Genomic DNA, 27,982 nt, shown 5'->3' with positions numbered 1-27,982 from the left:
AATAAATGTAGTCTTTGAATATCACACACCGAACCAAGATTTTAACAATGTTTGGATGTCATGTCATCACTGCACACGAAAACAGCATTTAAATCTTTATTGCATTTAAAATTTACACATCCTTAAGAAGATCTTACAAGATCTTAAGGAAAGGACAGGTTTGTTCATTAGTATAGACAAAAAGTGCATGAATCAACAAGCAAATACTTCAAATATAACACTATTTGACTCAAATCCCTAAATTGGTGCTAACTAATCACCACAATAAAAAAAAATAGACATGTCTGTGTGTGTTTGAGTATTTGTGCTTTCAATGCATTGATAAAGCAGTGCAAACAAGTATGCAACAGTTCCCTGAAGTGAGTATTTCCCTCCTCTCAAGGACAATGGCAGCGTTAAGCACATCACTCTAATTAATAAAGTAAGATGGATCATTAATGGAAGATTTTAAAACAAAATAAAACACGACATGTAATACACATTAAGTGCTCATCCTTCAGTTACTTAAGTGCTCATCCTTCATCTTATTTGACTGACCTGAGTGACGGAGAAAGAGGAGAGGAGTGATTGGGAGAAGATCTGAGACAAGAAGAGGGAAAGAAGAGTAAGAGAGGAGGACAGACGATGAGAGCATGTGGGGGTGTGGAGGCCTGAGCCGCCGGCACGTTACTTATGCCCGTTAGACGGAGAAGAGGATGTGCCCAGAGAAGAAGCTGTCGGCGGTCAGGCCGTTGCCCCCGTAGTTGGCGCTGAGGTAGACGGTATCACCGGTCGCCAGCTGCAGAATGGTGCCCCCGGTGGCCGTCACATAACCGCTCTGCTGCGTGGTGAAGGAGTGGAGCACCAGCTTGTCGTTGTGGCGCAGGTCCACGTTGCCCACATTCTGGTAGAGCGTGCAGTGGAAGTCAAACTGGTAGACGCCCGGCTGTGTGCACTTGAACACGCCTGTCTTAGTGCTGTACAGGTCCTGGCCATTGTAGATGACGTTCTTGAAGGCGATCGGCTTGCCTGGGGGTGGGAAGTTGTAGCCCAGGCGCACAGAGAAGTCAGCATGAGCAGCAGCGCCATCTGATCCTGGGGGCCCTGGGGGGCCTTGGGGGCCAGGGGGTCCTAAGAGAGAGGAGAAGTCAAATGTTCAAATTCTGTAGAGCTCTATTTAATGTATGGTTCTCACTCACAGGGAAGACACACACACACACACACACACACACACACACTCTACTACTCTACTCAGACCTCTAAATACATCATCCTCCTCCCTCTGCTTCTCGCGCCCTCTGCCTCTCTGTTTGTCTCTGTTACGTTAGTATCTTACCTTTGGCTCCCCAGGGGCTCAGGTCGAAGGTGTACAAACAATCCAACAAGGGGCAGGCAGGGTCAGAACCGGGAGATCAATCAATCCAGCAGACAAATCCGACAAGGGGCAGGCAGGGTTTAAGAATTCCAAAGTACAGGCAAAATGGTCAAAACACAGGGTAGTCAGACAACAACGCGGGATAGCTTGGCAAGTCACACAAGACAATCTGGCAGAGAACGAGTGAGAGCGGACAGGTATAAATACAAAGATACTAATGAGGAGACGAGCTGCAGGTGAATAGAAGGGTTGAGAATACCAGGTGCTGAGGAGATTGCCGGATCTGAAACGACAAGAGATGATGATAATACACAAAACCAGATGAAAATCTAGAAAATCAGGGGAATACATGACACACACACACACACACACACACACACACACACACACACACACACACACACACACACACGTACTCTACTACTCTACTCAGACCTCTAAATACATACATCATCCTCCCTCTGCTTCTCGCTCTCTCTGCTTCTCTGTTTGCCTCTTGCACCTGCATATTTACCTGCACCCAAAGAAGAGCGCTGCTGCTTTGGATGACACCTTGGTAGGTCTTGGCTTAAGTTTGCTAATCTTTACACACTTTAGCCATCCAACCCTAACTAATAACCATAAATAATAACCATAAATAATAATGATACTTGTTTTCCTCTGTCGCAGGTACAGAATGGAGCCAATGGGTGTAAATTATCTCGTGTTTGTATTCACCTTCATTGACAGCTACTGATTAGTATCTTACCTTTGGCTCTCCAGGGGCTCAGGTCGAAGGCTGGGATGTCCTCGCAGCGTGTGTATCCAGACCCACGGGGACGGAACTCGAAGGGGTTCTCAGGCACCTCAGTTATCCCGGTGTTGTCGCACATGATGCGAGACAGAGACGTTGTCCGCAAAGACTCACGCTGGGCTTCGGTGAACACATCATCGTTCTCCCACCACAGCCTGATGGACACACACACACACACACACACACATTTAACATTAATATACAGTTTTACACAATAATGTGAGGGAGTGTGAGTGTGAGTGCAGACCTGTCACCCTGGCGAATCCTCTGGAACTGCCTGGCAATGATGCAGGCGAACAGCGGTCCCACACGGCCTCCGTTCACAAAGGGTTCGGCCACGCCACCCAGCCAAACGTCGATGTTGTCCACGGTGCCGTAGAGCTCCAGCAGCTGGCGGGCCAGCTCTGTGTTGTTCATGACCACAGACAGCTCCTCCAGTGTGCGAGGCTTCGACAGCCCGCAGAACCCACGCCAGCTGTTGTAGCCTGGAAGGTAAGATGATTTACAGCAACTCATGTCTCTGGGTGCTATTCTCTGTACTGCCAACAGAGCGCTCTAGAGGACTATAGTTTGGTGTTAAATACCATTTAGTCATTTAGTTTGCATAACATCTATTAGCACATGTCAGGACTACAAATGTAATTATGATATCCTGGGAAAATGGTTGAGTATCAGAAAAGAAAGGCAGAGAGAGAAGTATGTGGTGAGATGATATTTGACAGATATATGCTTCCACCTTAGCAAAGAGTATAAAGTCGGGTAGAAGACAAATGTAGTGGATGTAAGATAAAAGTTGTACTGGGGCAGGTGAACTGGTATAGGTGTGGCATTAGAGTTAAGATCTCAGGCTATTGTGGCATCCAACGCAATTTCGCACGGATCCACTTTGACGAAGGTAGATAGCTGTTCAGAACGCGTGCCTTTCGAGTTTCAGATTTTATTATACAGAACTTAGGGTTTACACAACAAACACGATCACGTCCACAGTCAAAAACTGTGTCCTTCTACTCCCGCCAACTCATTCAAACAACCCACCACCTGTTACCTGAAAGTAAAGGTAAACCACCAAAAAGGGCGGGGCTTAGACACCCAATCCGTGCCCAACACCAAGCACCCTGTGACTACACCAAACATCACATCAGAGCCTAGATCGTGATACTAACAATATTCAAAAATAACAGAAATTACCAAACAATATAAATATCACAAATAAATCTTAAACAGCAGAAATGGCTTTGGACTAGAGATCACCGTTCTGCTTCAGTAGGATTACCAACTCAAGGAGGAAAGAACACACACCAGGAAGGCCATGGTCGCGTCCCCTTTGCATGTTAAGTGCAGCCAGGTCCAGTGCCACGTGCTCCAGGAACTGAAAGAGGCGCTCACGTAGCTCATCTTGCATCATGTGGTCTTGAGTGTTGAGCTTTGCCTGACGGCCCACCAGACCTCTGATCACAGGGTCAATGCCCCCTACAAGGAGACACAGAAAGCTCATGTTTTAGATTATCACATTTCAGAAGCCTCTTTACCTCTTTGCTTTGCATGAAATTATAAGCTACGATAGTGAAAAAAAATAAAAATACGATATGTAGAAACCCTCTGGGTGCCTGTGCAGCTTCATTTTAAAGCAAGTTCATATTTACTTCATATTAAAATGAGTTCATATTAGACATGCTACTAACTACGAAGATGGTTCCCTTAGCTAGGGATAGCTAAAATAGTTCATAGCCAGGTTAACTGGCATGAGACTTCTCACACAACCTGTTAAGATCCTTCCCTAAGCTAGCGCTCCATAGCATCCTGTTAAATGCGGTCTGGTGGGAATACACAGCACCCATTACTCTGTCATTTTGGAAGACTGAATGGGACTGGGAGTGTGACTGAAAATGATCTATCCAATGTTGTACCTGATATTAACTCAGTTTTAGGATTAATTCTGGGTTTTCCCTGACTGTGGGAACCATGTGCATGTATGACAGCTGGTATAAGTGCCATGATGTGTGTAGATTAGCAGATCCACGTCATGTTATCTCACCCTCGAAGACCAGCCTCCAGGGCGTAAAGAAGTTCTTGTGGAACAGCACACTGGGCCACTTTGGATGCTCCTGATAGTTCTCATCCAGGCGGAACATGAAGGGCTGTATAGCCAGGTGAGCAAAGCGGAAGGCTGCAGTGGCGAACACATTTGAAATGGACGGGTCCACATTCTCATCATAACCAGGAAAAGGGCCAATCTCAGGTCCATTAAGGATCTCTGGCCCAACGATGTGGAGCAGGTAGTCACGGAACGTGATCACCTGTGCGCAAAAGGGGTTCGCAATGTGGCACATGATATTAGCAAACAATGATATTATCAGGATCCTGCTCTGTCTTCGTTTTGTGTTTTTTTTTGTTCCCAACATGTGCTTTCCCCTGTTTGTTTATATTGTCATGTGCCTCTTGTGTTTGTTTGGTCAGGCCATGTGTTTTCTGTTTTTGGCCAGAAACTCCGCCCCAACCTGCCCTCTGCTACTTCCTGTTTTTTTTCCATCACCTCCCACACCTGCCTCGTTAATCACCCTGTTCGTTTCCCTGATTGGTTTCTTCTGGGTCTTGTTAATTTCCCTTGTTTTGTTCACCTGTTTATTGTTGTCTATTTCCCCCTCTGTTATTTAAGTTCTGTCTGTCCTGTGTCCTTTGTCGGTTCGATAGTTCATGTCAGTCCAAGTCTTGTAAGTGTCATATCCAGTTTTAGTAGCATGGTGAGAGATTCTGTTAACCTGTATTCCTTCTCTGCCTGGCTTACTTGTTTCGTGTTTTTTCGCTGTCTGTTTTGGGATTTTTGAGTCTTGGCTATTTTTGATCTCCTGTGAGTTTACCTTTTGGATTTTCTAATTTTGACTTTCGAGAATAAATCCTGAGTTTCTTCATCTGCTCTGCGATTGGGTCCTTTCCTGCCGTATCCTAACAGATATGCTGTCTGTTTCATTACCTCCGCCAGGAGGTTATGTTTTCGCCCCTGTATGTTTGTTTGTAAGCAGGATTACGCAGAAACACATGGACCGATTTCCATCAAACTTTGTGGGGAGATTGGGTGATATAATGGCAATAATTGATTAGATTTTCAGATGTCAAGGTCAAAGGTCAAGGTCACAAGGCGGAGGTTTGCATTCTCTGAATGCTCCCATTCTTGTTGTATCTGTAGTTGTCACATGCGCATCATGAATGCGTAGCTTAAGAGACTCACACCTTTGAGGCAAACGCTTGTACGTACACTTTCATGAACACACACACACACACACACACACACACCTGGAAGTAGCCACCCATGATCTTGCGAGCCTCCTGGAAGAGGGTGTCTCCACTCCATTGGGGGTTAACGTTGGCCAGAGCGCGTGCCAGACGGTTGTGTTCACGCATCATCATAGTATGCATGGAGGCCAGCCCAATGTTCTCATCCACACGTTTATCCCCTGTACAAGCACAGATAAACATACCCATGTATTAGCTTTTGCACTGTATTGAATTCGCGGCAAGAAAAAAATCAGTAAGAAGACATAAACACACGTGTGCATACTTACCAGATATGAAGCAGGGCACCTCTTCAGCATTGGCATCCTTGGTGATTCTACCACGGTTGGCACACATTTCCTTCTTAGGAGAGAAGTGCAGCAGGGCACGCCCATTGTCATTGAATCTGTCATTCACACGCAGCAGCCCCTCATCAGTGGTAAGATCACGCAGGTCACGTGCCAGCCCCTCATCTGCACCGTACACCTGCCCCACATCCAGGAATGCTGTCAGGGAATTAAGTTGCTCCCGCACGTTGGCAGCTCTGAAAATATGTCCGGTTCCGCAAGCTGGAGCCGATCGGAAGAATGGGATGCACTCGTCAGAGTTCCGGCCAAAGCGTGTGTCATTAGGAGAAATCTGCATGTTGAAAAGATAGAGAGTCATTAGCATTTATTTATTTATGCATTGCTATGACTCATTCCAATTCAAGTTATATTATTGTTGTCTCAATATGATTATTTACCAGTTCTCTACTTTTAGTTTCTACTATTACCTTAACGAATAAGCTAATATGCAAAGGTAGTGATGGAAAGCTGTAGGGATATTCTGAATGATAACATACACGGATAGGGAAGCAAGGCTCTGTACGCTCACAGCTCTCGTCACAGTTGGTGCCGTTGTTGAAGGAGCGGATGCTCGGGGATTGAGGTGTAAAGCTGAGGTCATGGCTTGTCCACTGACCGAAAATGGTGATCAGATGTGTGTAGAGATTGTCACTCACTACATCCTCGTTAGCTGTGCTTAAGATACGGTTGGAAACGAGCCTGACCTAAAAGAAAAGACAGAAAAAATCACATGCAAATTCGGGAAGCGCAGGATAACTTGTATGAATGATTGCTCACAGGTTCATCTTTATGATGCTGGGATTTTGACTGTTGACTAAGTTAGTTCATGTGTAGGTGTACTAATTGAATTACTATGGATTTATGGCTGATTTGTTGATGAACAGATTGTTGACATCCATTACATACACGCACACACACACACACACACACACCCACACATACCCACACACACAAACACACACACACACACACACACACCAGTGGCAGCAGGGCTCCATTGCGCTGTATCATGGGGTCCCAGCCCTGTGGTAGGCTGACTCCATCTTGATACTCAGCAGGAAGTAAGCGCAGAAAAGGAATGTTGGAGGATCCACGGCGGGGAAACTTCCTGAGAAAGCACAAATATGAAGACACACACACACACACACACACCTATACATGTGGACACACTCTTAGGATTGATGTGTCTTTATTCAGTGCATGAGGAAACCACACCCAGATTCGCGCGCGTGTGTGTGTGTGTGTGTATGCGCGCGCGTGTGTGTGTGTGTATGTGTGTGTGTGTGTGTGTGTGTGTGTACCTGTTATTGCAGATGCTGGTAGTTGTGCGGTACTGGTTTAGGTGGGGTGTGCTCTTACAATTCGGTTGACGCACACGGGCAGCACAACCAGTCAGACGAGCGATGGTCTCCAGATCCTCTTCACTGATCAGATCTGTTAAAAACACAGAAGTATAATGCATGAGTGTGTGTGTGTGTGTGTGGGTGTGTGTGTGTGTGTGTGTGTGTGTGTGTGTGTATGTGTGTTTGTGTGTGTGTACCTGTAGCATTGAGTGAGCGCTTGTGGATGTGGTGTCTGTCCTGCAGGAGTTGGAGTGTGTACTCCAGGTAGTCTGCTGATCTCACTGCCGAGCGCGTCTCTCGAGCCGGCTGCTTCACCAAACGCAGGAGGTCAGATGGGTTTAGGTCTTTTTTCTGCCTCACACGCCTCAGACTCCTGCACATCCACACACACACACACACACACACACACACACACACACACACACACACACACACAAACAAACACACAGCAAATATCAGTGTCCATTGCACACAAACGCACACTTCTATGCTCAAACATGTGTGGTCTCACACTTACTCCGTCCGAGAGTATGTGTAAGCATCATCAATAGTTTTTTTGGCATCACTGATGGCTCTCAGAACGGAACTTTTACTCAAGGTATCTGTGAGTGATAATTAATACAGACACAAACAAGTAAACAACAGTGTAAATAACAAACAAAAAACAATTGAGAGTACTTGTAAATAAACAATTTTGATGAAAGCGAGAGATATGTAAACAGAGTGTTTTGGTTTTACACTATGCCACTGTCAAAGTCAAAGTGTTTATTGCCGTATGCACCAAATTCTTAAGACTTGGCCAGCAAAATCTACAACAAAGTAACATATACCAAAACTATAACACTGTAACATATAACATTAACAAGTAACACCAATTTGAAGTAGAAGAAGGGCTAGCAGCAGTTTAAAATGTGAAGAAGTGGGGAATATTAAATTAAGTTAAAAATAAAAAATTGTGCAAATATATGTAGGAAGTGTAGTTGTATGACTGGGGGAGCAGAGAGTAAATGGTGATGACGACTGTTCAGTGGATCAATGTTGCTGATTCAGAAGCCTTAAAGTCTTGGGGACAAAGCTGTTTGTAAGTCTGGTAGTCCGTGTTCAGATGCTAGGATACCAGATGGCAGCAATGTGAATATTCCATAGCCTGGGTGGATGTGGTCCTTTACAATGTTCTGTGCTTTCCTCAGGCATCTAGTGTTAAAGCGAGACTCCCTACATGGGCATGGTTTGACAATGAGGTATTTATAGGTCGTAATTGGGCTCAGTCAAGCGTATCGTTTCTGACATAGAGGAACCACAACAAGCAGGGCCGTAGCCAGGATTTTTGAAATACCGAGGTCAAGGGTTTCCCCGATATTTTTTTGTAACAACTCTTGGCCGTCACTGCTCCACATTTGTGGAACCAGCTCCCCCTGGACATTAGACCCGCCCCCTCCATTTCTGCCTTCAAATCTAGACTAAAAACTCACCTCTACTCCCTTGCCCCTTGACCTTTTACCTCCTGTTCATGTCTGTGTGGTGTGCCCTGATAATGAATGTTCCCCTTTTTGTATTATTATGACCTCTATGTATTGTTGTATTATACCCCGCAAACAGGGAACGTCCCCAGGACGTTAACAGGACATTCGCAAGGTCCCCAATCGTCCCCAATTGGTCCCCGCCACAACGTTCGCTAGAGGACGTTACCAGAACGTTTTTGACGTTCGTAGCAAGTCTACGTTTGGTCTTTCTGTGACGTTCGCATGAGTCTTAAATCGGACTTTTAGGGAACCTTATAAATTGGTCTGTCAGCACACCTCCCCAGGACGTCATTTAAAAACGTCCCCATAACCTTTACCTGCAGGTCCTCTGCGTAACGTTCGCATGAGCCTTAAAACGGACTATTAAGGAACGTTATAATTTGGTCACTCAGCACACGTCCCCAGGACGTCATTTAAAAACGTCCCCATAACCTTTACCTGCAGGTCCTCTGCGTGACGTTCGCATGAGCCTTAAAACGGACTATTAAGGAACGTTATAATTTGGTCACATAGCACACGTCCCCAGGACGTCATTTAAAAACGTCCCGTAACCTTTACCTGCAGGTCCTCTGCGTGACGTTCGCATGAGCCTTAAAACGGACTATTAAGGAACGTTATAATTTGGTCACTTAGCACACGTCCCCAGGACGTCATTTAAAAACGTCCCGTAACCTTTACCTGCAGGTCCTCTGCGTGACGTTCGCATGAGCCTTAAAACGGACTATTAAGGAACGTTATAATTTGGTCACTTAGCACACGTCCCCAGGACGTCATTTAAAAACGTCCCGTAACCTTTACCTGCAGGTCCTCTGCGTGACGTTCGCATGAGCCTTAAAACGGACTATTAAGGAACGTTATAATTTGGTCACTTAGCACACGTCCCCAGGACGTCATTTAAAAACGTCCCGTAACCTTTACCTGCAGGTCCTCTGCGTGACGTTCGCATGAGCCTTAAAACGGACTTTTAGGGACCGTTCTTATTTGGTCCTCTGATGGTCCTCTCTGAACCAGAAGTTCCGCTAGAGAAAAATGATTTTCATTTGCCCGACATTTTAATGATAAGCCGGCCAAATATCTAGCCTATTTCTGCTTCTAAATTAGCTCATTGAAGAAAACTGACGGCCTGCATAGCTTAAATAATAACATAATCAGGTAGTTTAGAATGCAACATGTTTATTTTCCTAAGTTTACAATGGGAAACAAAAACATTTATGTCTGATGCGCGTCAATATGTGGCCTTTAAGCGCAACCTGCTGTGGCGTTAAAATGAGCGCCGCAACATGGTCATTGCTCTGTTCAATGAGAGCAGAGATTCTTAAATTATTCGACCCTCTTGTGAATCGTTTGCACATTTTACTGTGACTATCAATTACCTCGCACCTGAGCCAAGAGAACTTGTCACTCCATAACGACATAAACGCCCGATATTTCAGCTTTTTCTTTGGTGATGCTGTTCGAACATCTAGGGCTTCAGGTATTCAGTGTTTGGAAAGTTCACTTTCTACATGAACTTGCTCAGTTCATTGTTGATAATTCATAATTTTGAACTACGTTCACAGCTCCAATTTTCAATATGAGGCGAGTGCTATAATTTTTCAAAATCTCTGTCTGCAATACCGCTCTCGGCTCTTCCGCGCGCTCACGCACGGTAATAAAAGGAAACGCGCAACACTGCAGGTATTACAGGTTCATCCTCGTCAGAAGGTTTACCCTCATCAGATGTTTTTGGCCTCTGAAAAAAAGCTTTTAAGGCTAGTCTGCTTGGCCATGTTGGATCCTTCTCACTCAGTTCGCTCCTCGTTTGAAACCGAGGGTTTGCGCTTTAAAATGCAGCATATGCGTGTTGTTAAATAACTTTCTAACGGCAGATTAGCCTGTTCCTTTTAAACATAATAAGGGCAGTGCACGTTTGCTTTATAGGCCTTACGTAATATTAGGATTGTTGTCAAAATTGTGTTTGCGAGACGGGATTTTTAAAGAAATTCCAATCAGACAATTTGACCGGTGAGCTCTTCGTTCTGTTGCACCATCTTTGAAGGCCTGTGGAAAGCTCAATATGTTAAAGCTAGACACTTGGTCACCTTCCTATGTATGCATTGTATTGGAATCATGCAGACATTACATTTATAGCACAGATCAGTACAGAAGCATTCATATTTATTTTATTTCATCATTCTTAGTTTGGCTAGTTATTCTGCCTCCCTGCCCGCACGTCCGTGATGTGCCATGGATGTTAATTAAAAAAGGAATCATTACGGAAAACCCTCAATGCGTAGTGACTGAGATTGCTACAATATGCTTTTCCTCAAACCCTCGGAAAAAAAGACTAAGTTTGTTGGCTGTCTCACACTGTGATAAAGCTGTTAAAGTGGCACTATAGTAATCAGACAGTGTTAGGACAGTAGGTAGCGATCTCGTTTAGTAATAGGAAGGTTTACGGTTCAATTCCCATGCCCGCAATCAAGTTTGTAATCGTCTGTGTCTATGCATATCATATGAAATGTGTAATATAAATGAACTTGAACTTGTGTGTGTGTGCGCACTGTAAGCAAAATGACGGCTCCGCGATCTATTATTATTTTATTTTCTTCATTTAGCTCAGCAAAAACGGTCGTGCCTGCTACGTCCGCGGTGCATCCTTGAATAACGTACCCAGGACGTCTAAAATAGGTTTTGTAGATGTCACCACAATGCCCTCAGGACGTTCTTGCAACTTCCTGCTGAACGTCCCCAGGACCTATAGAAACACGTTCCCCAGACGTAACCACAATGCCCTCGGGAGGTGCTTGCAACGTCCTGCATAACGTCCCCAGGACCTATAGAAAACGTTTCCCAGTTGTCACCGCAACGTCCTCGGGACGGTCTTGGAACGTCGTGCAAAACGTCCTAAAGTTGTCACGGGAACCATACACATTTACGTTTTTAGAACGTTCAGAGAGACCATTACGGGACGTCTAGGGGACGTCATTTTGCTTACAGGGTATTCACTTTATATCTTTTTTTTTTTTTTTTTAATTATCATTATTATTATTTTAATTTTACACAGTACAGCACTTTGGTCAGTGTATGCTGTGTGTAAATGTGCTCTATACATGAAACTTACTTACTTACTCACTAACTCCGCTCTGAGTTAGTAACCTAGCAACACTAGGGGGTCTGGGTGCATGCACCCCTTGAAGAAAATTTTGAAAAATAACCCTTTAAATTGTGACTTCTGGTGAGAATAGAACAATATAGCAATGGAGTACATTGCACCAATAATTTTTCCTCAGCAGAGTAGTGACTCTGGCCTTTATATGTAATTAAAGCTGGGTCATGGGCTGATAATGAGCTTGCTGACTCTGTATGCATTTCACTGGTTCCTTCTCTTGCTCTTTCTCTCTCCTCTCCTCCTGTATCAACCTCTTCCTCTCTCTCTCCTGTCTCATCCTCAGTATTGCCATACATTTGGCTAACAAGCGTTACTGTTACAATACGGAATTATGAAAGAATCATTTTCATATTATCTCGCGAACGTAACCTATATAACAACTAACACTAGCTCGTAGATATTCATCTTAGGTGACTTACACGTGTATAACAGTATGATAAAACTTACAGTTCTTGTTTTTCGAGCCGGGCGTAATGGAACAAGGCTTACTGTCAGCGTATCGATACCCCACTGATCTCATCTTTCTTTTTGAGATCAGTGCGATACCCTTGCATTTCTCACGCGACGAACTTTGAAGGAGTAATTGTATTCGTGTCCATGACAACAGTACTTAAGGCAGTACTGCTGACCTAAGCAGAGGGCAGAAGCAGAGGGCAGAACATGATCATTTGGGCTTTATGGTTTTCCTGCTTCATGTTAACATTTTTACTTGCTGAAGTATAAGGTGGAAAATTTAAATGAAACGAAACTTAAGGAAAAAATTACCGAGGACATGACCTCGGTGTCCTCAATGGTGGCTACGGCCCTTACAACAAGCCGCGCAAGTTTTTTCCCCCAGAGTTTTTTTGGTTGGTAGACATGCCAGATACCCAAATGAATGTGTAGAAGCAATAAAAAAGTGACATTTTCATACTATGTCCCCTTTAAAGTAACAGTATGCAACAATTATATTTCAGGATTAGAGTTAGGATAAGCATTATTTTTTTTTACTTGACTTGACTTGAAAACGTGTAAAAAATGGGGGCGCTACAATGACTTATAATATGGAGAATCGCCTCCGTGCTATTGCCATACCAGGGTCCGTAGGCATATAATCGCTAAATGTAGGATTGCCTAATGCCGCCCGGCTTTCTACTGTCTGCCGAACTAGTAAGTAGCTTATTTGCCGTCATGCTTTATCTTGTGTTGCACTTGCTTGATGTTTGCTAAGACAGTTGTTGAGTACTAGTTTGTCATAATGTCAAAGTCAGCACATTTCAACAGATTTCGTTAGTTTTAGCCGCTAGCATATCGTTAGCGAATAGCAATAGATCCGGAATGCTTCTTTAAGAAATTATAACTCGATTTCAAATGAATTGTGACGCAATTGTAATTGTCTATCTATCTAATTTTCTAATTCATCAGAAATAATAACAAAAATTGTTATGTTGTGATACTCAAAAAGAGTAAACATTGTCCCACACAGTCAGAGAGGATTTGACTCACCTGCAGACACCTGTGCAAAAACACAAACACACAGCCCTACGGCCAGAACACACAGCACACGCGCCATTTCTGTAACACACACACACACACACAGAGAGTGAGTCCGACTGTCAATAAAAGGATCAGAGTTAGATGTCCACTCATATATGCACAGAGGCGGTCAGGAACTATCCAAATCGAATAGACAAATTAGCCATCACAGAAAATGATACATACAGTCGTACGGAACGAAGGTGTAGCAGAACCTGCAGGAGAGCAACATGAGACAGGTGTGCGATGGTATGAAAACCATTACAGGCTGCAAGAAGAGCAGCAGCAGTGTTGAGAGGGATGTGGTGAGGACAAACCAGTTAAACCACTTTTACAAAAGGTTTGACAGCGCTGCTCCAGGTGTTAATGCCTGTCTAACACCTATTGCTGCACATCCCCCACCAGCTGCTGTAACACACCGGTCACACATACGCGTTGGAATGCGTTGATGCGTCAGGGTTAACCACACCCCACACAGGAAGCCACACCCCATGAGATAAGACCATGGAACGACCGCTACTTCACATCCTCAGACCCCAGGTACGCCCTGCACACGACCCGCTGCCGTTTGCCTACCAGACGAAGGTGGGCGTGGAAGATGCCATCGTCTACCTAATGCACAGGGCACCATCTTATCTGTTAGTAGGGATAAGCGCGCTCTACTTCCAAAAAAATATAAATGCGTTTTCGGGTGCGAGTAAAAGAATGTTAACTATGAGTAGAATAAAACCACACTCTCAAGCTTTTCTCATTAATATTAAGACCAGTTTATTTTGCACAGACGCGTTTCGGCCTTAAGCCTCGTCAGTGTTACCATCTTATCTGGACAAGGGGAAAAGTGGTGTGAGAATCATGTTCTTTGGTTTCTCCAGCGCCTTTAACACCATCCAGCCCCTCCGACTGAGTGACAAGCTCGACTCCCCTGCTACCAGTCTACATCGAGGGGGTCAGTGTGGAGGTTGTCAACACCTACAAATACTTAGGAGTTCATATGGACAGTAAACTAGACTGGTCAGCCAACATTGATGCAATCTACAAGAAGGGTCAGAGCCGGCTCTACTTCCTGAGGAGGTTGAGGTCCTTCAATGTCTGTGCATGTTCCACCAGTCTGTTGTTGCCGGCGTCCTCTTTTATGCTGTGGTGTTCTGGGGAGGCAGCATAAAGAAGAAGGATGCGGGGCAACTGGACAGGCTGGTGAGGAAGGCTGACTATCTTGGACAATGTCCACCACCCACTACACAGCACTCTCAACACTCTCTTCAGTGGCAGTTCACTGTCATGCTCATCATACAGGCTGAGGAGGTCCTTTGTCCCCAGGGCCATTCAGCTTTACAACGCCAAGCACAAGGGGATGGCTTCTCTGCATGAGTCTACCCCAGTCTGACCTCCCCTTTTCATCTCATCTCATTATATACAGTACCAACCCACTGTCCATCCCTTTACTGGCAATACAAGCCCCTTGGACAGACTTAACCACGTACAGTATCTCTTTGCACTATCCACACACAATCTCTTGTATCTGTAAACACCCACACACAACATTGTGAACATGTGTACGTGTATGTCTGTGAGTTGCATAAGTGCATTTGTAACAATGTGAAAAAATGAAGTTTGGTGGCTTCATGAACTTTCCCAAATCCCTCCCCTGACAATTTAGTCGCTTGTAAAGAAGGAACTGGTTTGACATGGGTCTTGCAATGCAGAGCAACTGTCTGGCCGAAAAGACCGCCCAGACTGCAAATCGGATCCTCACAAAGGCCAGAGATGATAAAAAAGATCCCTACCCCAGCCTGCTGGAGTACAGAAACCCACCTGTCAATGGCCTCATATCTCCAGGCCAACTCCTGATGAGCCACAGACTGCGCTCCATCAGAATCAGAATCAGATTTTATTGGCCAAGTAAGTTTGCACAAACAAGGAATTTGACTTGGTAAACTGACTCTCAATGTGCTTACACAAAAATTACAACACAATACAAAACAAACACAATACAAACAACCCTGCCCACAACAGCACTACAGGTACGACCTCAGGTAACCCCCCAGGAGACTACGCTCCATCCTACCCACAACAGCACTACAGCTACGACCTCAGGTAACCCCCCAGGAGGCAGTGGGAGCAAGGCGAGAGAAATGCGAGCAGCGCCAGCAACAACACTATAACAGGTCTGTTAGGCCCCTGTTCTTCCAGCAGGGAGATGGTAGGTGGAAACCAGCAACAGTCACCCAACCCGCAGAGACTCCACGAAGCAACCGCATCACAACCAGTGGGGTTTCCTCCACTAAGAACCCCAATAGAAAAACATTGCAAAAGAACAGAACACATGTCCATCCCTGACCAAAGATGGACCGTTCACTTCAATTGGTTTCTGGGCGCTTACGAGCTTCCCACTGCTCCTGAGGGGTCCTGGAGTAAGGGCAGTTCAGGATGGGAAAAAGCAGAGAATAAATTCATCCGTGACCTCAGGCCTGCTTGTGTGTGTGTCCTGTGTCCCCTCCCCACGTGTGTGTTGCAGTGTATCGTGTCTGACAATTATTGCTGTTATGTGAGTTATGAATGTTACGAATGTTACGAATGTTCCTGCCACACAGTTCCCCCTGCCCACAGCACAACACACACAATTATCATACAAAGAACACTCGACTACACAAATCGGTAAACAACCATTATTCACAAGACTGACATGTGACAGATACTTAAACTTGGACTGTTTTAATGTCTAATCAGATACATAGGTGACTCTTCTGAGTGAAGCCTGCCTTGATGCGCATCATTGCAAGAATGAAGCCTGTTTCTTGATTGATCATTCTCTGACTGAGTCTCCACCAAGCTTTTGGTACTAAAAGAAAAATACCAACAACTGCAACAGCATACTTCTAGGGTGAGGAGCGGATAGCGCCCTCATGAGTTGGTTTTGTGGCACTGACATCGAGACGCATAAACACTATTCTGTGAAACACGTGTACAGACAGAGAGCCTCTTTAAAGTAACACTATGCATCAATTTGACACTTTTTGAGGTATGGTTTTAAAGGCATCCTGTTTTGGTACCATCGTCAAATTCATTTTGATAGCATATGGTCATGTGAAGGCCACATAAACACCTGTGTCTTTCCCACTAGCCATCTAGGATATGCGCTAAATAGTTCTGTGTACCGGGCTGGAATACCTTTCAAAAATGGTACAAAAGCTTTCACAGCTTCTATCAGTGTAACTGTTGGTGGTGTTTGCAATATTTTTGCATGCCTTTTAGGGAGTTAGCTTGTTAGCTTTGGAACAGAACTCCTTATTGCTGCTTTAAGTCTCCTCAGGGCTTGTTGCTGTAATTTAGTCTTTGTGAATATCACACACCTAACCAAGATTTTTACAATGTCATCACTGCACAAGAAAACCACTCAGGGGCAGCATTTAAATCTTTATTGCATTTAGAATGTAGACATCCTAAAGAAGATCTTACAAGATCTTAAAGAAAGGACAGGTTTGTTCATTAGTATAGACAAAAAGTGCATGAATCAACAAGCAAAACTTCAAATATATGTTAACAACACTATTTGACTCAAATCCCTGAATTGGTGCTAACTAATCACCACAATAAAACAGTCTGCAAGTATGCAACAGTTCCCTGAAGCGAGTATTTCCCTCCTATCCAGGACAATGACAGAGTAAAGCACATTACTCTAATGAATAAATTAAGATCATTAATCATTCATAGAAGATTTTAAAACAAAATAAAACACGACATGTAATACACATCTGACAACTTAAGAGCTCATCCTTCATCTTTTTTTCACTGACCTGAGAGACGGAGAAAGAGGAGAGGAGTGATAGGGAGAATATCAGAGACAAGAAGAGGGAAAGAAGAGTAAGAGAGGAGGACAGACGATGAGAGCATGTGGGGATGTGGAGGCCTCAGCCACTGGCCTGTTACTTCTGCCTGTTAGACGGAGAAGAGGATGTGCCCAGAGAAGAAGCTGTCTGCGGTCAGGCCGTTGCCGCCGTAGTTGGCGCTGAGGTAGACGGTGTCACCGGTCGCCAGCTGCAGAATGGTGCCCCCGGTGGCCGTCACATAGCCGCTCTGCTGCGTGGTGAAGGAGTGGAGCACCAGCTTGTCGTTGTGGCGCAGGTCCACGTTGCCCACATTCTGGTAGAGCGTGCAGTGGAAGTCAAACTGGTAGACGCCCGGCTGTGTGCACTTGAACACGCCTGTCTTGGTGTTGTACAGGTCCTGGCCATTGTAGATGATGTTCTTGAAGGCGATCGGCTTGCCTGGGTGTGGGAAGTTGTAGCCCAGACGCACGGCAAAGGCAGCACGAGAAGCAGCGCCATCTGATCCTGGGGGCCCTGGGGGGCCTTGGGGGCCGGGGGGTCCTGAGAGAGAGGGGAGAATTCAAATGTTCAAATTATGGTTCTTCTCACTCACAGGGAAGACGCTGTTATGTTGCGATCATTATCTCTGTGCTAATGTGTGGTTTGATATGCATGGTGATGGTTCTACAGAGGCAGAGACTGTTAGCTTATTAGGCATAGATAAAGAGAAGATTGTTGACTGATTGCCTCTCACCTTGGGGTCCAACTTTGCCGCTGCCGGGGTGCGCTCTATTCTCACCTGCCAAGACAAACAGAGTATTACACAAAAACCCAAATACACAGGAAGATTATTCTTCTCTTGACAATTATTAATCAGAAAACACACACACACACACACACACACACACACACACACAGATGTAAATGTTTTCAGCTAAGGTTACAACTCTACTACTCTACTCAGACCTCTAAATACATACATCATCTTCTCTCTGCTTCTCTGTGTGTCTCTGTCACGTTAGTATCTTACCTTCGGCTTTCCAGGGGCTCAGATCAAAGGCTGGGATGTCCTCACAGCGTGTGTATCCAGACCCACGGGGACGGAAATTGAAGGGGTCCTCAGGCACCTCAGTAATCCCGGTGTTGTCACACATGATGCGAGACAGAGATGTGTTCCGCAAAGACTCACGCTGGGCTTTGGTGAACACATCATCATTCTCCCACCACAGCCTGATGCACACACACACACACACACACACACACACACACACACACACACACACACACACACAGAAAATATTAATATACAGTTTAACACAATAATCCGTGGGTGTATGTTAAAGAATAAAGAAAGAGTGTGTGTGTGTGTGTGTGTGTGTGTGTGTGTGTGTGCTGACCTGTCACCCTGGCGGATCCTCTGGAACTGCCTGGCAATGATGCAGGCGAACAGCGGTCCTACACGGCCTCCATTCACAAAGGGTTCGGCCACGCCGCCCAGCCAAACGTCGATGTTGTCCACGGTGCCGTAGAGCTCCAGCAGCTGGCGGGCCAGCTCTGTGTTGTTCAAGACCACGGACAGCTCCTCCAGTGTGCGAGGCTTGGACAGCCCGCAGAACCCACGCCAGCTGTTGTAGCCTGGAAGGTGAGAGGATTTACATTAGCCACTCATGTCTCAGGGTGCTATTCTCTGTACTGCCAACAGAGAGCTCTAGAGGACTATAGTTTGGTGTTAAATACTATTTAATCATTAAGTTTGCATAAACATCTATTAGCACATGTCAGGACTACAAATGTAATTATGATATCCTGGGAAAATGGTTGAGTATCAGAAAAGAAAGGAAGAGAGAGAAGTGTGTGATGAGATGATGTTTGACAGATAGATGCTTCAACCTTAGCACATCTAATAGCACATTTCATGATTACAAATGTAATTATAATATCATGTGTTGAATGGAAAATAGTTGAGTATCAGAAAATAAAGGAGGGGAGAGTCGTGTATAGTGAGATGATTTTTGACAGATGCTTTCACATTAACAGAGAGTATTAAGTCGGGGAGAAGACAAATGGAGTGGATGTATGATAAAAGTTGCAGTCGGCACTTCTACTGGGGCAGGTGAACTGGTCTAGGTGTGGCATAAGAGTTAAGATCACAGGCGTTGGAGTTAAGATCGCAGACATTCTTTAAGCAGGATTACAAACTCAAAGAGGTAAGAACACACACCAGGAAGGCCATGGTCGCGTCCCCTTTGCATGTTAAGAGCACCCAGGTCCAGAGCCACATGCTCCAGGAACTCAAAGAGGCGCTCACGTAGCGAATCGATCATCATGTGGTCTTGAACGTTGAGCTTTGCCTGACGGCCCACCAGACCTCTGATCACAGGGTCAATGCCCCCTACAAGGAGACACAGAAAGCTCATGTTTTAGATTATCACATTTTAGAAGCATTTTTTGTTTTATTTCTTGAAATTATCTTTACCTTTTAATCATGAAATGAAAAGAAAAAAAAGCTACGATAGGAAGAAGCCCTCTGGGTGCCTGTGCAGCTTCATATTAACACAAGTTCATATTAGAGATGGTTCCCTAAGCTAGGGATGGCTAGGATAGTTCATAGCCAGGTCAACTGGCATGAAACCTCTCACACAACCTGTTAAGATGCTTCCCTAAGCTAGCGCGACATAGCATCCTGTTTAATGCGGGCTGGTGTACCTAATATCAACTCAGTTTTAGCATTCATTCTGGGTTTTCCCTGACTGTAGAAACCATTTGCGTGTATGACAGCTGGTATAAGTGCCATGATGTGTGTAGACTAGCAGATCCACGCCAGGTTCTCTCACCCTCGAAGATCAGCCTCCAGGGCGTAAAGAAGTTAAGGTGGAACAGCACACTGGGAAACTTTGGATGCTCCTGATAGTTCTCATCCAGGCGGAACATGAAGGGCTGTATAGCAAGGTGAGCGAAGCGGTAGGCTGCAGTGGCGAACACATTAGAGATGGACGGGTCCACATTCTCATCGTAACCAGGAAAAGGGCCAATCTCAGGTCCATTAAGGATCTCTGGCCCAAGGATGTGGATCAGGTAGTCACGGAACGTGATCACCTGTGAGCAAAAGGGGTAAGCAATGTGGAACATGATATTGGCAAACTGATATGCTGTCTGTTTCATTGAGTCTGTAGTTGTGTTCATCATGTATGCGTAGCTTTAGAGACTCACACCTTAGAGGCACACGCTTGTACTAACACTTTCATGAACACAAACACACACACACACACACACACACACCTGGAGGTAGCCACCCATGATCTTGCGAGCCTCCTGGAAGAGGGTCTCTCCACTCCATTGGGGGTTAAGTTTGGCCAGAGCGCGTGCCAGACGGTTGTGTTCACGCATCATCATAGTGTGCATGGTGGCCAGCCCAATGTTCTCATCCACACGTTCATCCCCTGTACAAGCAGAGATAAACATACATATGTATAAGCCTTTGCACTGTATTGATTCCGCGGCAAGAAATAAATCAGTAAGAAGACATACACACACGTGTGCATACTTACCAGCTATGAAGCAGGGCACCTCTTCAGCATTGGCATCCTTGGTGATTCTAACACGGTTGGCACACATTTCCTTTATACGAGAGAAGGGCAGCAGCTCACGTCCATTGTCATTGAATCTTTCATTCACACGCAGCAGGCCCTCGTCAGTGGTCAGATCACGCAGTTCACGTGCCAGCCCCTCATCTGCACCGTACACCTGCCCCACATCCAGGAAGGCTGTCAGGGCATTTAATTGCTCCCGCACGTTGGCAGCTCCGAAAATATGGCCGGTGTTGCCAGTCCCGCAAGCCGGAGCCGAACGGAAGAATGGGATGCACTCGTCAGAGTTCCGGCCGAAGCGTGTGTCATTGGGAGGAATCTGTGTGTTGAAAAGATTTAGAGAGTCATGTGCATTTATTTATTTATGCATTGCTATGACTAAAATTCCAATTCAGTTTATATTATTGTTGTCTCAATATGATTATTTACCAGTTCTCTACTTCTAGTTTCTACTATTACCTTATTGATTTAGCTAATATGCAAATGTACTGATGGAAAGCTGTAGGGATATTCTGAATGATAACATACACGGATGGGGAAGCACGGCTCTGTACGCAAACAGCTCTCGTCACAGTTGGTGCCGCTGTTGAAGGAGCGAATGCTCGGGGAGAAAGGTGTAAAGGTGAGGTCATGGTCCGTCCACTGACCGAAGATGGTGATCAGATGTGTGTAGAGATTGTCACTCACTACATCCTCGTTAGCTGTGCTTAAGATACGGTTGGAAACGAGCCTCACCTAAAGGAAAAGACAGAAAAAAGATGCAGACATAGCCATATAAAAATTAGGGAAGAGCAGGATAACTGTTATGAATGATTGTTCACAGGTTCATGTTCATGATGGTGGGATTTTGACTGTTGACGAAGTTAGTTCATGTACATGTGTACAAATTGAGTTAATATGGATAAATGGCTGATTTGTTGATGAACTGATTGTTGACATCCATTACCCACACACATGCACACATACCAGTGGCGTAATAATGACTTAACGGGCCCGAATGCAAACCAGTCATCGGAGGCCCCCTTACCTTCGTATCGTCAGGTGAAACAAATGATTTTGCGACTTTGAGAGGCACAGGCAAATGTACTTATGATGTACAATACACATTAAGAGTTGCTACAATATGTTGTCATGAAAACACCAACGAACACAGTTTTCATCGATCAAGCTGATTTTGGGAAACAGTGTATAATGAGCAGATGGGACAACACATGGGAAAACATTAATAGCTACATCTTCTTCAGGGGGTTATCAAACATTATTGTGAATTACGAACATCAACATGGATTTATGTGAACAGCCGCTCGACAGCGCCTCGTCTGCTGCAATCAATTACAAAACAAACTTCCTCCAACAATATCACGTAGACCTATGCGCAAGTAACTTATTCTTTTAACGACATTGAAGCGGAAAAAAATACATTTCAAGTACCATTAGGCGTATTAAAAAACATAACATGCATGACATTTAGAATGGCATCCTACAAGCCTTGCGTTGAGCAAAATGATCAACAATTTCAGAAATGTTAAATTCCCTGGCCCGGATGCTTTCGATGGACAGGGTAGATAATCCACTCAGTATCTACTGCCCAATACTGCTCTTAAGTACGTCTTAATCATCTTTTGTTCAGAAAATGATCGCTATGCTGTGCCTACGGTCACAGGTACGGTAAGAAACAATAGCAAAGTGCACACCTCGCCAAATGCTGATGTAACCGAGTGGTTATCAACAATCTGAGTTTTTGCTATCTGTGGCACTCATGACTGCTGAGACATCGCTGCTTTAAAGGCAGGGAGTAAACTATAGGAGTTGCAATGGACACGTGGGCGCAATGTCCCTGTCATAGTGGTCAGACAAAAGCGGAGCCCCTTTCGCCACGGGCCCTAGTGCAGCTGCACACCCTGCACTCCCTATAGTTACACCACTGACACATAGTCACACACACATGCACACATACCCCATCACACACACATACACACACACACAAACACATACCTACCCACATGCACATGCACACACACACACACACACACACACACACACACACACACACACACACACACACACACACACACACACACACACACACACACACACACACACACACACACACATACCAGTGGTAGCAGGGCTCCATTGCGCTGCAGCATGGGGTCCCACCCCTGTGGTAGGTTGATGCCATCTTGATACTCAGCAGGAAGCAAGCGCAGAAAAGGGGTGTTGGAGGAGCCACGGCGGGGAAACTTCCTGAGAAAGCACAAATATGAAAACACACACACACACACACACACATGTGAACACACTCTTAGGATTGATGGTTCTTTATTCAGTGCACGAGGAACCCTCACTGCTTTCAAAGCACTGTGTGTGTGTGTGTCTGTGTACCTGTTATTGCAGACGCTGGTAGTTGTGCGGAACTGGTTAAGGTTGGGTTCGCTCTTACAATTCGGTTGACGCACACGGGCAGCACATCCAGTGAGACGAGCAATGGTCTCCAGATCCTCTTCACTGATCAGATCTGTTAAAAACACAGGAGTATAATGCATGAGTGTGTGTGTGTGTGTGTGTGTGTGTGTGTGTGTGTGTCTTTCAGTGTGTGTGTCTGTGTGTATGTGTGTGTGTGTCTGTTTGTCTGTGTGTGTCTGTTTGTTTGTATGTGTGTGTATGTGTGTGCTTGTCTGTCTGTCTCTGTGTGTGTGTGTGTATGTGTCTGTATGTGAGTGTGTGTGTGTGTGTGTCTGTCTGTCTGTCTGTCTGTCTGTCTGTCTGTCTGTCTGTCTGTCTGTCTGTGTGTCTGTCTGTCTGTGTGTCTGTCTGTGTGTGTGTGTGTGTGTGTGTGTATGTGTGTGTGTGTGTGTGTGTGTGTGTGTGTGTGTGTGTGTGTGTGTGTGACTATGTGTGTCTATGTGTGTGTATGTGTGTGTGTGTGTATGTGTGTGTGTGTGTGTGTGTGTACCTGTAGCATTAAGTGAGCGCTTGTGGATGTGGTGTCTGTCCTGCAGGAGCTGGAGTGTGTACTCCAGGTAGTCTGCTGATCTCACTGCCGAGCGCGTCTCTCGAGCCGGCTGCTTCACCAAACGCAGGAGGTCAGATGGGTTTAGGTCTTTCTTCTGCCTCACACGCCTTAGACTCCTGCACATCCACACACACACACACAACCAATAGTATTAGTGTCCATTGCACACAAACACACACTTCAACGCTCAATCATGTATGGTCTCACACTTACTCTGCCCGAGAGTATGTGTAGGCATCATCAATAGTTTTTTTGGCGTCATTGACGGCTCTCAGAACGGCACTTCTACTCAAGGTATCTGTGAGTGATAATAAATACACACACAAATAAGTAAACAACAGTGTAAATCACAAAAACAATTGAGAGTACTTGTAAATAAAAAATGTTGATGATAGTGGAATATATGTAAACACAAAATTAATTTCAAATGAATTGTGATACAATTGTTATTGTCTATCTATCAAATTTTCTAATTCATCAGAAATAATAACAAAAAAAGGGACATTAGTTGTAATACTCAAAAAGAGTGAACATTGTCCCACACAGTCAGAGAGGATTTGACTCACCTGCATACACCTGTGCCAGCACACAAACACACAGCCCCACGGCCAGAACACACAGCACACGCGCCATTTCTGTAACACACACACACACACACACACACACACAGTGGGCAAACTGTCATTGAAAGGTTCAGAGTAAGTTGTCCACTCATATCTGCACTGACGCGGTCAGGAACAAGACTAATCTAATAGATAAATTAGCCATCACAGAAAACTATACGTATAGTGACACGACATTAGTGTGTGTTTCAGCGTAACGTGATTATTTTCAGGTTCTCCCCTGAAATTTTTGTTACTTGTGAGATACATTTTAGATTTTTCATAATTGACCACAGTTTGCATTTCCAACTGACCAGTAAATAAAACATTTGATCATGCACTACACCGACTTATCCTTCAAGTTCACTTCACATCAAAAGCAAAGGCACTTTGGTAAAGAAAATTGTTTTCAAACACCATGCATGTATGTAGCCACCATTCCCATGTCCCATATGATGTGTGTAATGCTCTTACCTCTAGCGGGTTTCCTCAACTCTCTGTATCTACCTGCAGATGTGTGCTGTATTTAAAGCTGAAGAGGTCATTATGGTGGACACGCCTTTTAGCATCATGGGTAAGTTCTTTCCTCCTTCTCTCCTCCATGACTAATGTTAAGAAATCCCCTTTCATGGAACTGCCTACAAACACACACACACACACACACAAACACAAATGCGCACACGCAAACGTATACACACACACACACACACACACACACACGCACAGGCAAACTTATGCACGCACGCACACACACACAGATGCACACGCAAACTTATACACACAATTTTACCAGACCACCTGGAATTCTTCACATTGCATATATGCAAGTTTTACCTTCACAACTTTAAATAACCATATTGCATGTGTGGTTGTTTAATGCACTGTAGTGATGTATATAGATTTGAGTTATTCAGCATGTCAGCAATGCCTGGGCCTTTCCACCTGCAGGATCTTAATATGATTATTATTTACCAGTTTTCTACTTCTAGCATTAACTATTACCTTATGGATTTAGCTAATATGCTAATGTACTGATAGAATGCTGTAGGGATATTCTGAATGATAAGAAACACGGATGGGGAAGCATGGCTCTGGACATTCACAACATTCGTCACAGTTGTGTCGACTTACAGGATCTCAGACACTGGGAGAGAGCTCAGCCTGCATACCACTGCCTCTGGGCAAACTAGTACAACTTAAGCCACAAGCCATTTGTCACACCTTCCGTCTGCAACAATAGGTTCCTAGCAATGTATGCTTACTTCCTTATATTGTTTCAGTCACATTCAAGACATTCCATGATTGACTTGATAATTGCTGTTGACAGAGACAATGCCAAGTACACACCCTTTCCACATGGAAAATGATGATCTGTAGGTGTTTGTCGAAAGTAGCATTTCATGGACTAGTATTTCCTCCTTGTGTTATCCAGATACTTGTTCTCTCTTGCATCTCATTGAAAATGACTTTTTTCCTTTGCTGCCCTGGTGAATGTTGGTATGGCAGTGTTTCTCCCATCCAGTGGTCCCTTTACTGTCACAGGCTGATCAGGGGGGGATGCTTATCAATAGGCTGAAACTACAGGATCTCAGACACTGGGAGAGAGCTCAGCCTGCATACCTCTGCCTCTGGGCAAACTAGTACAACTTGAGTCATTTGTTGTGTCTTTTGTTTGTGCACGAGTTGTCACTTCTTTCCGTGCGCAACAATAGGTTCCTGGCAATGTATGCTTAATGCTTACTTCCTTTTATTGTTTCAGTCACACTCAAGACCTTCTTTGATTGACATGACAATTGCTGTCGACAGAGACAATGCCAAGTACACGCCCTTCCCACGTGAAAAATGATGATCTGCAGGTTCGTCTAAGTGACTGTTGTTCCAGAAAGTACCACTTCATAGACTAGTATTTCCTCCTCTAGTTATACAGATATATACAGATAATTTCTCTCTTTGAAAATGACTTATTTCCTTTGCTGCCCTGGTGTATGTTGGTATGGCAGTGCGTCTGTGTAAAGAGTGAAGTGAGGAGAGTGCAGAGTGAAGTGAGGAGAGTGCAGAGTGAAGAGAGGAGAGGGCAGAGTGAAGTGGAAAGAGTGAAACGGAGAGAGGGAAGCGAGGAGAGTGCAGAGTGAAGTGGGAAGAGTGAAGAGAGGAGAGTGAAGAGAGGATAGTGCAGAGTGAAGTGGAAAGGTCTCTCTGTTCCAGTGCGTCTGTCAGAGTGTCTGTCTGGTGTCGTTGCCTGTCTGGCTTCACTGTGTTGTATCCATAATCAACAGGAAGAAACCTTGAGCAGAACCCTGGCTCATAAAGGGGGGGGGGGGGGGGGGGGGGGTGCCTCAGCGTAACGTAATTATTTTCAGGTTCTCCCCTGAAATTTTTGTCACTTGTGACATACATTTCAGATTTTTCATAATTGACCACAGTTTGCATTTCCAACTGACCAGGGGGGGGGGGGGCATCTGCTTGGAGCCGGCCAGGTAGAGGGGGGGGGGGGGGGGGGGGGGGGCAATGTCAATGGAGGCTATTATATACATTATGGGTAATTAGGCTAGCACAGAGTATCTAGATGTATCATGAGCAGGGTAGTATGAATGCATGTGTGGGTAGGAAGACGGGTTTCGCAAGTAAATTAGGTGGACAGCCTACAGCAGCATTTCACAGCGGAGATCGCCTGGATTAGGAGGAGACAAAGAGACAAATTGAGTGGGCAGAGCACGGCTGCCTAATGTGTGTATAAATACTGGATGGTTATGGTGATGAGAAACAATGTTCTCACAGCCATCAGCATTAGTGGGTTACGGACATAATATATGATGAGAAGGAAAATGCTTTGTTGGTAAACATCAATTTGATAAACAGATAAAGAAATACATGTACGTAAATAATAAACAGTATTATGCTTTAGCATAATGTGATATAGAATGAGATGAAGAGGGAGAGGCAGAGGGAAAGGCTGCCCTGCAAGGTGTGTGGGAATTTTTTTTTTTTTTTTAGTTATGGTTGGCTGACATGGTGCATGATAAGTTGAGTTATACAAGGATGTATCCTGCAAGGGTGGATACAACAACAGTGCACAGTGCTGTACCCGCCCTGGGATCCGTAAAGGCCCTCCTGCACAGTACAACATATGCTGCCTGTAGCCCAACTTTACGTATGTCGGAAATTGTATCCATGTGCTCGAGAGATGGTGTTAAGTAAATTATCATTTGCTATCCGCCTGCGGTTTCTTCTCTGTGATCCAGACATCTTAGCTTAGATTATTATTTTTTTTCAGAAACAAATATATTTCTTATAGTGACTTCGACCTGAAGGCAGTGAATATCATTATGATTTATGGCCAATTGTTCACCGCACTCTCCTCACAAAGGTTGCCAATTACCTTAAGCCGTCAAACAGTGCTGACGCAGAAACTTCCTGATAGTTACCTCATTGTTGAACACTCTCCTTTCCTGTTAAGGAACTTACCTGTTACATTAAATCGTCAGCATTTGCTTTGTCATGTTTTGAAACCTAGTTAGGTAACATGGAATTTGTGCTGTCATGTTTTGAGGACTCAGTAAAGTTAGGTGTGCATTTGCCATGTCATGTTTTGTAGGTTTGCCTTCAGATATGACTTCAGTCATGTTTGTTGTAGGCTCAGCACAACCATTTAGTAATACATGCTGTATTACAGTA

The 27,982-nt window shown here is 44.7% G+C and overlaps 1 protein-coding gene across 1 annotated transcript; it reads right to left on the bottom strand.

The window, feature by feature from the left end:
* Window positions 1–679: 679 nt before the first annotated feature.
* On the bottom strand, window positions 680–27,737 carry LOC308375764 (uncharacterized protein; the record flags this gene model as incomplete). Its single annotated transcript, XM_080851942.1, has 27 exons — window positions 680–1,110; window positions 2,103–2,302; window positions 2,395–2,632; window positions 3,447–3,617; window positions 4,183–4,444; window positions 5,439–5,599; window positions 5,708–6,056; window positions 6,262–6,468; window positions 6,743–6,872; window positions 7,066–7,198; window positions 7,305–7,413; window positions 13,267–13,276; window positions 13,491–13,511; window positions 13,817–13,908; window positions 17,239–17,663; window positions 17,857–17,901; window positions 18,133–18,332; window positions 18,500–18,737; window positions 19,324–19,494; window positions 19,937–20,198; window positions 20,382–20,542; window positions 20,651–21,008; window positions 21,218–21,424; window positions 22,807–22,936; window positions 23,075–23,207; window positions 23,646–23,821; window positions 27,733–27,737. 27 exons carry the CDS (start codon window positions 27,735–27,737, stop codon window positions 680–682), a joined length of 5,025 nt encoding a protein of 1,674 aa, XP_080708068.1.
* Between the last annotated feature and the right edge of the window lie 245 nt (window positions 27,738–27,982).

The sequence above is a fragment of the Sprattus sprattus genome (assembly GCF_963457725.1).
Source record: "Sprattus sprattus genome assembly, chromosome: 15".
Lineage (NCBI taxonomy): Eukaryota > Metazoa > Chordata > Actinopteri > Clupeiformes > Clupeidae > Sprattus > Sprattus sprattus.
This window is presented reverse-complemented; position numbering and strand designations above follow the sequence as displayed.